Here is a 12,172-nt window from a genome sequence, read left to right as displayed (position 1 = left end):
CCTTCCCATGGACCTTTCTAGGTGTATGGCTTGAGGAGCTGAACATCTTGGTGGATCCAGTGGTTTTAGAAATGCAGTACTGATGTTGGTTCTCTCCTGTTCTTTCAACTGGAATCTGATGAGTGATTTCGAGCTAAGTATCTGGGCCAACTTCTGCTTCTTTTTGGAAGCCGTTACAGTATGTCAGGTATAATGCCAGTGGCCTCCTCGCCTGTTCTAACTTTTAATTCCCAGAAGTCTTTGTGGTAACCACTTCCTTCTCCTTGCTCCAGGAGTTCCAGCTCCTTTCTTCAGCTCTCCATAGACATGGCACCAATAAGCTGTTCTACTTTGTATGCTAGGCGCTGCCGGCGCGCCTGCTCATCTTGTTCCAGAGCCCCGATGATCTGGAACCAAGCAGACAAAATTAGAAAAGGGAAGATTAAATGGATGAAAGTAATAAGGGTAGGCAGAAACAACAAAATGGTCTTTCATAATGATTTGTAGTGTTCTCTGTTTCTTCCAGGTCTGGAAATCTGTATATACTGTATCATCACAATTGTAAACATGAAAAGCTATTCATTTTGAATCAGATGATTGGTCCAGTCTCCCCCAATATTGTCTTCTATGGTTGGCAGCATCTATCCAGGCAAAGGTCTTTCCCATCCTTGCTACCCTGAGATCCTTTTTAACTTTTTAACCTTCAGCATATAAAACATACTCTACTACTGGGCCACAGACCACTGAGTGATCTTCTGTAAGTGTAACATAGTCTGATCAACTGTTCAGCTGCATGTATATCAATGTATGAGCATACAGATAAAAATATAATAATCTGCCTGAGTGCACACACAGTCCTGATTCTGTGTACAAAAACTGACAGTGAGGAAAAAAATATGTTGATTTCATTCCATGGACTTCACATGAGTGAAGCTCTAACACTGGAGCCTAGCTTTGTAAATATTTGTGGTAGACCTACTAAGTATTTTCCAGAGACTGAGAAAATGAACAATGTCCAACCCTCTTAATAAGTAAAATTTAATTACGAGGCAGTAAAAACTAATAGAGAGGCAGCCAGTATAAATCTAGTCCTTTAGGTATATTTCCCCTGCAACAATGTACAGGATGAAAAGAAGGCAAAGTGTAGAGGGCTACTGCATTCAGCAGCACCTAGTCATTTCTGTGTTATCGTGTTGGTGCACATTACTGGCAAGGCATACAGTCATATGCTGGATGCTACATTCCCTGTTTCATTTAGCAAGAAAGTAATGAGGTTCTCATCTCTAATTGGCAAATGGCTGCTGCACAGTACCACGTATATATACATGCAATTAAATGACAAAAACCTTGCCTTTAATGGTTGTAATTGCAAAATAGGCTTTTCTTGCATTGCAAATTAAAGGGCTGAACAGATGGTAGAAACTTGGTTTCAAGTGATGCATCCATCAGAAGAGCCCATGCTGCCAGCAACGCTTTGCAAAATAGATCACGCCTAGGTTCTGCCATGGTTTTCGTTTCCAGGGAGAAAGGGGAAGGGGAGGGGATGGTTCCAAAGGTCAGAAGAGTTTTTAAAAGCATTTAGATACCAGTGCAGGTTTTCTGGACAAAAGGAATGATGCTTTTTCTGTGTGCTGCAATCTAATTATATAATAGGTGATCACTAATTTGATTCTGTTTCTGATAACTTCAGATAATGGCAAAGACAGTGAATATAAATCAGGAAAAGGTTATTCAGAGAAAACTGAGAGGATTTTTTTAACTTCACATGTTTTTGTTTAAAAAATCTCATACAACTTAGCTTTTAAATATATGATGCTGGGCTTTAGAAGTAAGGACAATAGTGAATTTGGATTGGATTTTGCAATCAAATTAGGGCATCCCCTCCTTCAGATTGCTCACTGGATTACATTTCATTCCATGGGACCTCTGATGAGCAATCTAACAAAGGTTTTCTTTCGTTTCTTTTTCTTTTTCCCCTAGTACCTTTAGAAAATGCAGACTAGAGGGGGAAAGTGGAAGTACCACAGGAGTCAAATGGGGACTTTTGCAATTTATTGACCTTGGCAACTATGCTTCCAGAAGGTTCAGGGTATATATGAAGTAAATGAAATAAATATATAAATGAATCTTTATTAAGTGGCAAGATTGCACAAGTGTGCTTGTATAACACAAGTGTGCTTGTATAATAGGTTTCCAGTAGGGATTCTGGCACTTACAGAAGGTTCTCTGGATCTCTGCCCATTCTCTTCACTCCTACCCAAACCCTATAGGGCAATTTCCATATGGGAATGAATGTGTGATCTTTGAGACTGAATGGACTGAATTTGTGATCTTTGGGCCTCTTTAAAGAGTCGCCCCATTCTTCAAACAATTCAAAAAATAAGAAATGCCATCAACTATTCCCTACTGGTTCTCATCGGGCAGTTTTCCTATGGGGCTAAATGTAAAACCTTTGGCAGCAGGGTAGCTTTTCAACGTTAAATTTGAAAAACTGTAAATCTGGCTGGATAGGGAAACTACCCTTCATCAGAGTTCATTTAATTTGTCAGACTGACTTTGGATCAAATTCCCAGTAGAAGAGAAGGACCAATCCCTGAATAGGCTGGAACTGTGAGACTGTGACTGGAAGCCCCCCCCCTCCCTTGGGCTTTTGATAATGGCATTTTATACATGATTTTGGAAATGAGAAGTTTCTAAAGCATTGATATGCCATGGAGAGGGAGCTTGCTGGAGAATAATAAATAGATGATGATGATGATGATGATAACAACAACAACAATAAAACAATAAACAACAACAACAATAATAATACACTGTCTGTCCCCGGACACATGTACTCCCTTTGGTTCATCTAAATTTGTTCTTTAGATATGGGCATGAACTTCCTCAAAAGCATATCTTTGCTTCATTTTTAACTGGTTAGATCTCATGGTCCTACTCATTTATTACTCAGTAACAAGATGTTTTTATGGTCCTGAACACTTATATCAAGACCTGAATTTATTATATGAGCTTTTGGAAATACATCTTTTAAAAACATTTTAACTCAAATGTGGAGGTCAGTAATAATTGACTGTTTCTGACAGGAAAAAAACTCATTTTAAGTCTCACAAGGCCATGCTTTTATTACAATGTTTGTTAAGATCATGTATTAAGAAGCACAACTTGCATTCTACATATGTCAATATTTCCTGGATGGATGTCAAGAGAATATCAGTTATGAGAGAAAACAAAAGTTCCTGTTTCAAGGCAAAGCCACATGATAACTTTTAGCTGAGTAAGACCTTCGTAATGGTACAAATGATCATGCACTGTATTCTAAGGGGTGGAGTCATGGCTCAGATGTAGAGCATCTTCTTGGCAACCAGAAGATTCCAAGTTGCATCCCCAGCACCAGCAGTTACATGAACACACATACATGAAGCTGTCCTATACTGAATCAGACAATTGGTTCATCAAGGTCACTATTGTCTACTTAGATTGGAAGCAGCTCTCCAGGGTCCCAAGCTGTCATTTTTCACATCACCTACCACCTGATCCTTTTATAACCGGAGATACCAGAGGATCAAACCTGGGACCATCGGCACACCAAGCAGATTCTCTGCCATTGCGCCACAGTCCCTAAGAATCAGTTCAAAAAATAAAGTAGTAGCTTGTTATGAGAGAAAACAAAAGTTCCTGTTTCAAGGCAAAGCCACATGATAACTTTTAGCTGAGTAAGACCTTCATAATGGTACAAATGATCATGCACTGTATTCTAAGGGGTGGAGTCATGGCTCAGATGTAGAGCATCTTCTTGGCAACCAGAAGATTCCAAGTTGCATCCCCAGCACCAGCAGTTACATGAACACACATACATGAAGCTGTCCTATACTGAATCAGACAATTGGTTCATCAAGGTCACTATTGTCTACTTAGATTGGAAGCAGCTCTCCAGGGTCCCAAGCTGTCATTTTTCACATCACCTACCACCTGATCCTTTTATAACCGGAGATACCAGAGGATCAAACCTGGGACCATCGGCACACCAAGCAGATTCTCTGCCATTGCGCCACAGTCCCTAAGAATCAGTTCCAAAAATAAAGTAGTAGCTGATGTGGAAGACCTCTACCTGAAACCCTGGAGATTTGCCAGTCAGAGTAGACAGTATAACCTGTTTAGACCAATTATCTTACTTAGTATAAAGTAGCTTCTTGTGTTCATATGTATCTGTCAACTGTTTCTTGTGCCTTCCTCTGGAGCTCAATAAACTCTCAATACAGCTGGAATCAGGCAGGTAGGTTAGAACGAAGCCAAACTCTCAATTTGTTGTCTTTTAAGATAAATGGCTCCTTCAGCACTTCTCCCCACTCCAAGGAGGGAAAGATCTCTTACCTCTTCACTGTATTTGCTGACATAGGAGTAGATTTCATTGAGTGCACTCAGCATGTTGAAATCAACAGCATGCAGACGTGACTGCTCTGCGAGGTAGGCATTCATATCCTGGTCACTGATGGCTGGGAGTTTTGCAATATCTGCATAATACCTGCACAATTCAGTGGAAAGGAATGTGAGAATGGTATAGCTTGGTAAGAAACCTGAACAAGTTTTTTTTTTTTAGTAAGTCCCATTTACATTCTGTCTCAGTTTGTAAACTGTGCCCACTGTTTCTGAAAAGTGCCTCTATGTCAGCCCTGCACAACTTGTGGTCCACCAAGTTACCTCCTGTTTTGTTATTTAGTGACGCGGGTGGAGTGGGGTGTCAAGCACTTTGCAAGTCATTAATTTGGCTGAAAAGCTATGTCTGGATTGGTGCATAGGAACTTGTTCCTGCCTTAAAGCTACTCCAAGATTTTTTCAGCAGGCAGGCTAGGCCATCAAAAGAACTGAAACAAACATCCTGTTCATGTAGGTTACATGGCCAATCTTAAAACAAACAAACAAAACTAGTAACACATATATTAGCTAGTAACACATACATTAGCATGCATTTTCTCATTGATATTTTAGGTTTTCTGAAAAGGACCAAAGCCTGGGCCAGAATTGAAGGTGCATTTAAAAAAAACAAAAAAACCACAACCCTTATACAGTACTAGATATGACTGAAAGGACAGGAAGAAGAAATTATATTAGGAAGTAAAACCAGAAAGCAAATGGGAAAGAATGTTGGGTCTCTTCTAGAATTTGCAAGTGATCCATTAGTAGGTTTTATGCATGAATGGAGATGAGCTGAAAACCTTTTGCTCTTGCTCTTTACCTGGCCCTGTTCAGCTTAGTTCACACGTTTACAGTAAAACAGCTATAGGCACACCAACTGAAAAACATGGGGGCTTTAGAGTAGCAAATCACGATGCAGCAGGTGCTGCCCAATTCCCACACTGACCTCTCTACCCAGCTCTTATAGCTGGGAATGTCCTTGGCATACAGCAGCTTGTTGGAGGGGGAGTCCTTGCCAAGGCGGTGCTCTGAGGTGGAGCATGAATCCATAAAGGTTTGAGCCACGACTGAAAGACAGGCATCTGTGATACTTCCTTTGTGGATGTCAAAGACAAACTGGGGGTTTTTAATTACATTCACCCAGAAGCGTAGAGGAAGACTGTAGGAAAAGAGGAGCAAAAATTACAGAAACATATGTTACAAATCCCAAAGGGAAGAGGAGCACGCTGCAGAAGAAGAAAGGGAACCGGATTATATTTGGTACCAATTTCCAGCTAAAGTTAGGTGCAATATGAAGTTTTGGCAAATCTCCTGATGGTTTTTCCATTGTTCACACACCTCAGAGCTGCATCTATCAGTGTTAAAAGTTACACACCACTTTTATCCATTTTCTGGCAGTTTAATCCCTCCCCCTCCAGTGTACTTGTGTTCGTATCGATTTTATTTGATTTCAATTACTATTTCCCACTTCCCCACCTAGTGGCAATACTGGAAACAAATCTCTGATGGGGCAAAGAAAGAACAAGGCAGGTTTTGAAAGGCTGAGTTCTGTCTCCCCTGTGCAAACTGCTAGGGGAACATGCAAAAAAGCCCACTCATCTTTTCTTTCTGCAGCTGTGAAGATTGGGGCAAGAGGAAGAGCTTATTTTTTCTATGCCACCTGTAGTATGCTTATGATCATGCTTTTGCAGTTTGGAACGTTACATATTTAAATAAGAAATTATAAAGATCTCCCTTTTCTTTTGTTGACTCTCTGCCTGTAAAAGCATCAGAGGCTACCAATCAGTCCATGGAGAAGGGCCACAGTTCACTGTCCAAACACTGTATGCTTTGCATACAGAATTTCCTAGGTTTAATCCCTGGCATTTCCAATGAGGTGATCTCATGTTGGAAGGCTGGAAAAGATCCTTGCTTAAGACAGAATTGGCTAGATGGACAATTATCAGGTTACATGTAAGGCAGCTTGGTATGTTCACAGCTGAAAGGGAAAACTATGCTGATGACCGAATATAGAGACTGGAGAGCCCCTGTCTCTCAGGATTTTTTCCTAGCTACTGCTTGTGAAGATCAGTAACAGTTGGGTAGCTTTCTGTGCTGAAAACCCCTGTGGTCTGGCAGCCATGGGAAAAATCTCTTTGCTGATCAATGCCACTTGGTAGCTTTAAGAAGTGTCAATTTATTCTGGATTCCAACATTTTATCCTAATAACTCATTTCTCTAAAGCTTTTGCTAAATTGTTTTTAGCCCTGCACAAGCTTAGCAGGGAATCTGGCTTTGGCAGACACGATTAGAGGCTTTTCAAACACAAGGGATCGAAAAAGTGTGTGTGTGTGTATATATACACACAGACACACATATATACACACACACACATATATAAACACACACACATATATGTGTGTGTGTAAAGATCTGATCTTCCTTTTGTTGATATAGTCTAGGGGTAGGTGTTTGGTGCATGTATCAATTTTTATTCTATTCTTAGTAGTAACTTTCTAACCCAGGGAACTTTTAATCCTAAAATAACAGCAAAGAAAAAGATGTAACAGTGGCAACTGTTTTGAAAATACGGAATTCAACTGCTGCTGGGTTCCTACCCAACTGAAGTCCTTTGAAACACTGTGGAAGTGACTGACTGAGCGCTCGTGTGTGTAGCAGCTTGCTCTCTCACTTTTACAACAAAGGCTGAACGGTAAAAGCACCCATTCAAGTTCAGTTTTGCCAATGCAAAGCCTGACCATTTTCAGTCATGTTTTTGATAGCCCCCTTGAGATTCTGGCTCTTTCCCCTCCAGAGTCTTAGATGCAGATACAAGAAGCCCATGGGCCTCAGGGAGCTGGCAGTTCTGGCAAAAAGCTTAGGAAGGATGCCAAATGCAATTAAGCAAAAACTCAGGTGGTTTTCCTTTATATACCCCATGTGAACCCTTCCCCGGGCCATGTGTCTGGCAACAGCCTGACCCATTCTAATTCCAGAGTCACATGGCCTGAGAGAGTGATTATACATATATCAATGAAGGTTCATGAAATTAATGAATATTTGGTTCAGTCTTAGGTGCAATGAGGGGGAGGGGCTGTGGCTCAGACTACCTGCTTGCCCTGCAGAAAGTCCCAGGTTCGATCCCTGGCATATCCAGTTAATAGGATCACATAGGAAGGTGATGTGAAAAACCTCTGCCTGAGACCCTAGACAGCCACTGCCAGTCTCTCTTGATATATATATAAGCGTATGACAGATTCATGTGTGATATTTCGGTAATCCTCATGTTGACTTCCTTCAGTACCTCTTATCCAAACTTTTCCAAATTCTGTCATTTCAGTAATGGAGTGGATGACTATATCCTCAAGGTACTTATTTTCAGTTCAAGGCACATGGATTGTACATCTGGTTCTATTGACTCATAGTGTATCACTTAGTCAGCTATCACTTGCCGTTCAAGGAGCATGGATTGCACATCTGGCTCTGTTGACTTATAGTGTATCACTTTGTCAGCTATCACAAGGGTAGGCAATCCCCAGTATGTGTGTTGATCAGTGGCACACCAGACTATTTTGCTCGGCACTCAGGACTGGTTCTCCATACAATCAACTAAACTCTTGAGGAGCTCGAGCACCACTGGGGCTCGGGCTTGTTGCTAGTGTGTCCTGCCAAGTACAATCTCCTTCTCCCTCCCCTTCCATTTGTGGGCATAGGTTGATGCTTCATTCCCCCCTCCCCCACAGCATTCAGCCCAAAATAGTTGTCTATCCCAAGCTATACATTATCAAGTTATGGAATAATTAATTAGACAGGATTAATGAATAGAAATGTATTGATTCAAACAATATTTACATATGGGGGGCCCTTGAGGTCAAATTCTGCCATACCAACCCAACATACATCTTGTACTTTTCCTTGAAGTATTTTATTTGTAAAAGTAATCCTGACAGAACGGAGCCCTCTGCTGCACAGAATAATTAGAATGTCCATACAGCGTGCAGCATACTAGACAGTCTGAAATTTAAAGGATGTAGATATTTACTCATAGTTTCAGACACTAATACTAATTCCTTATTCAGCTACTGCCCAGTTTCCAACATTGCCTTGCTGGATGTTAAGCTGGATGGGTCAATTAGAGAATCAGGTGAACTAAGGTGACTATCAGCTTAGGCCTTTGAACAGGCTATGCCCTCAATCACAACCATGGCTCAACAAAGGAAAATTTAGCCTACTGCCCCAGGAGAGATTCCGGTACTCTTTGGTAGCACTGATCTAGGGTTGCCAGCTCTGAGTTAGGAAACACCTGAAGATTTGGGGAGGTGGAGCCTGGGGAAGGCAGGGTTTGGGGAGGGGAAAGACCTCACGTGGGTATAATGCCATAAGAGTCCACTCTCCAAAGCAGCTAGGGGAACTGATCTCTGTCAGCTAGAGATCCATTGTAATACCACGAGATCTCCAGACCTCACCTGGAGATTGGTAACCTTATACTGATCACAAGATACTGGTGATGTAGCAGATGATTGGGCAGCTATTTGTGGAACTGCTTCAGAACAAATTTGATCATGCTTGCATTCCAACCTTATATGAGCCATTTTAAGCAAGTTTCACTAAAATTCTGCAGAAGGCTGCCTGTACATGGATTTGTGTTATGGGGGTCATATCTGGCTGGAAACAGATGGCACTAAACTATAAATATTAGAGAACAGGGTAACAGTGCATCTGTAACACTGAACTGTTACTGTTAAGAAGGAACTGCCTAGATTGGTGTAGTGGTTAAATGCGCGGACTCTAATCTGGGAGAACCGGGTTTGATTCCCCACTCCTCCACTTGCACCTGGCTGGATGACCTTGGGCAAGCTGTTCTTGAAAAAAGAGCAGTTGTGAGGAGGGGGAGGGAAAGGAGTTTGTAAGCCGCTCTGAGACACCTTTGGGTAGTGAAGGGCAGGGTATAAATCCAATCTCTTCTTCTTCTTCTAGATGGAAAGGGGTTTGGATACAATAAGGCTACTTCCTTCTTCAGCAGTGAGCTAACTGGGGAAGTATTAGTAGGAGAGCAGAGAGTGTCTCCTGTCCCCCCCTCCACCTGTAACAGTTTTCGGTTAAACGTTGAAAACCAAGAGGGATTTATGAAAATGCCTTCTCTTGGATTACAGGCCACAGTCTGAGTTTCCAGAGTTACCTTTCCTCAGCCAAGAATTATGCCTTTGCCATAATAATCTGAAGAATCCACATCAATGCAATTTTAGATTTATTAAGAACATTTCAGCTGTAGTCAGCAGATCACATTCTGTAATTTACTAATTATGACCACCAGGGGCAGTTTGTAATTTCTTTGGCACTTCACACATAGAAAAAAAAAGTCAAAACAATTTAAAATGGGCTAGGTCGGGGCAGAGCCACAGTGTTAAAACTACATCAGGTGCCTCAGTTTGCACACTGATAAATCACACACAAGATGTGCATCTAAATGCAGCAAATATGCTAGCTATATCCAAACAACAACAATAATACATGTTGCTTGTGATTTCCAATCCAATATAGAGAACCATAAACATTGTCCCCATGTTTACCTTCAGAAAGCAAGTTGGAAGCATTTTAGTCAGGCTAGTTCTATGACAAACTTAAGACCTGTGTCTGAACTCCACAAACCACATTCTGACCACCAGCCCCTGAATACTGATTGCTGCGTCTCAGTCCTTTGCCCTAACGTGGGTTCCACACCCATAAACCTTGCCCACTCTTACCAGTTGCTCTTCCAGGTGTGCCTCACATCTGTGTCGTGGATGCCATGCTTATCAGCCTGTTCATCGAGGAAATCAAACATATATTTGATGGCCAGTGGGAGAGCGCTGCCTCGGTGCACAGTGCTGAACAAGGTTTCAAACAAGTCATCTACAAACTTTTGCAGCGTACCCTTTATGGAAAGAGAAACCAGTGTGAGAGTTGGCTGCAAAGAAAGGCAATGTCAGGCACAGAACAGTAACATTATAGGCTATGCCTAACCCTAAGAATGAGTACAATTATTTATCCATTACTTTTACTTAAAATACAATACTTTTAAAGCACAAATTTATGCTTCTTTATATGTATTTCAGAAAATGACAGATTATTATTACAATTATTTGTTTATTTCATTTATGCCCCACTTTCCTCCCCAGTGGGGAATCAAAGTTGCTCACAACATTCTCTCCTTCAATTTGTCCTTGCAACAACCCTGTGAGGTAGGCTAGGCTAAGAGTGTATGACTGGCCCAAGGTCACCCAGCAAGCTTCCACAGCCGTGTGGCAATTTGAACCTGGATTGTCCCAGACTCTAGACTGACATTCTAACCACTACCCTGTGTTGGCTCTCTATATTCCCCAGCTGATATTATAGTTTTATTTGGAAAGTGATCCAAGAGCAGTATTTTTATTCTTTCAGTCAATGTTGGTTTCTTTTCTTTTTGAAATTCTCTTTGAGCTGTGAAAACCACACGGCTGTTTAGGCTGTAGAGGAAAACAGTGTGTGCACCTGCGCCTGAGTGTATAAACACACAGACACACATACATATCCTATACAGTTTGGTCTGTTTTAAGTAGGTTCCTTGTAGGTTTGGAACTGGTAACATTTATCTGACCTGTTTACAATCTGGGATTACTTCTCTCAGACAACTGTATTACCATTGTTTCATTGTCCATTTAATTTTATGTCTTTCAATATGGCATGCAGAAGCACGCATTATGGCAGATCGCTGAACAGCAATAAATTTAACCATGACCCATTGTGGTCCCTCTATCCAACAGTTGGAAAGCAAATAAAGAACTGGTCCTGGGCCAAACAACCTGAACTTAATAAAATATAAAAGGGAGAGTCTCTAATTTGACCCTCAAGACAAGAAGTGCATCAAAAACCCAAATGGGGCAACAGTCCCATTTTAAAAAAAATTCTGGAAAGACTTAGTTGGCAAAAAGCACAAAGCTCCTCAGGTGTCCCTACAGCCTTCATGTTATCAGTGCATGTTTATATTTTCTGATATTAAAGATATTTTCTGATATTACAGATATTATATTTTCTGATATTACCTTTGTAGCTAGCAGCCTGGTCAGATAGATCTCTGACACCATCTTGCTGCCCCGATCACCCTCCTTCTGGTCACCATGATCATGATTCTTGACTAAATGCCAAACTTTCACCCCACTTTCTAGATCTGGGGTAATCATGGGTGCCCTGGAGCGGAGACTGTCTGGACTGCCTGTGTACCGAAACGTGGAATCTGGGTAGGAGGAGAAAGAAGCTGGTAATGCACAAAAGGAAAACAGCCTTGATTACATCTCTGTCTTGCTTCATGTCCACAATGCACACATTGTTAATTGGCTTAGGCAAACAGTAATAAGTATATAATACACTAGCAAGTCATGGGGTTGTATCTAGCATCTCTGTTCCATGGAGAATTGAGATTTTCTCCAAAGTGTAGCCTCTCTTGCTAGCAGAAAAATCCTTCTGCCAGAGGAAAGTTCCACTGCCCATGGAATTGAGTCACTGGACAGAGTCGGTGGTCTGTCTTAAACAGTTTCTAGTCAACTGCGCTGGTCCACCTAATGTTTTCTGTGCTTTATGTCATGAGGGAATAGTGGTACTATGTGCAACTACATTTGGCCTCCAGGATTCAATGGATCTTTATCATTATTGGTCCAGTCTAGTGGCCATACATTCGGAACTAAAATCAAAATATTCTACAATTTGGCCTGTTTGGCAACCACACCTATAATATGTAGAGCAAGCTTAGGAGATATTTTTATTTATTTATTTATTATTATTA

At 41.2% G+C, this 12,172-nt stretch overlaps 1 protein-coding gene across 1 annotated transcript; it reads right to left on the bottom strand.

The window, feature by feature from the left end:
* Positions 1-290: 290 nt before the first annotated feature.
* Positions 291-11,626, bottom strand: LOC107122826 (plexin-A2-like; the record flags this gene model as incomplete). The annotated part of the gene is made up of 5 exons (XM_015425966.1): positions 291-386; positions 4,354-4,504; positions 5,342-5,554; positions 10,119-10,288; positions 11,436-11,626. Coding segments are annotated over 5 exons (821 nt in total), but the record flags the coding sequence as incomplete, so codon positions are not given.
* Between the last annotated feature and the right edge of the window lie 546 nt (positions 11,627-12,172).

The sequence above is a fragment of the Gekko japonicus genome, unplaced genomic scaffold (assembly GCF_001447785.1).
Source record: "Gekko japonicus isolate JY-2015 unplaced genomic scaffold, Gekko_japonicus_V1.1 scaffold3602, whole genome shotgun sequence".
NCBI classification, from domain to species: domain Eukaryota; kingdom Metazoa; phylum Chordata; class Lepidosauria; order Squamata; family Gekkonidae; genus Gekko; species Gekko japonicus.
Note: the sequence above shows the minus strand (reverse complement) of the source record. Positions and strands in the feature narration are given on the sequence as shown.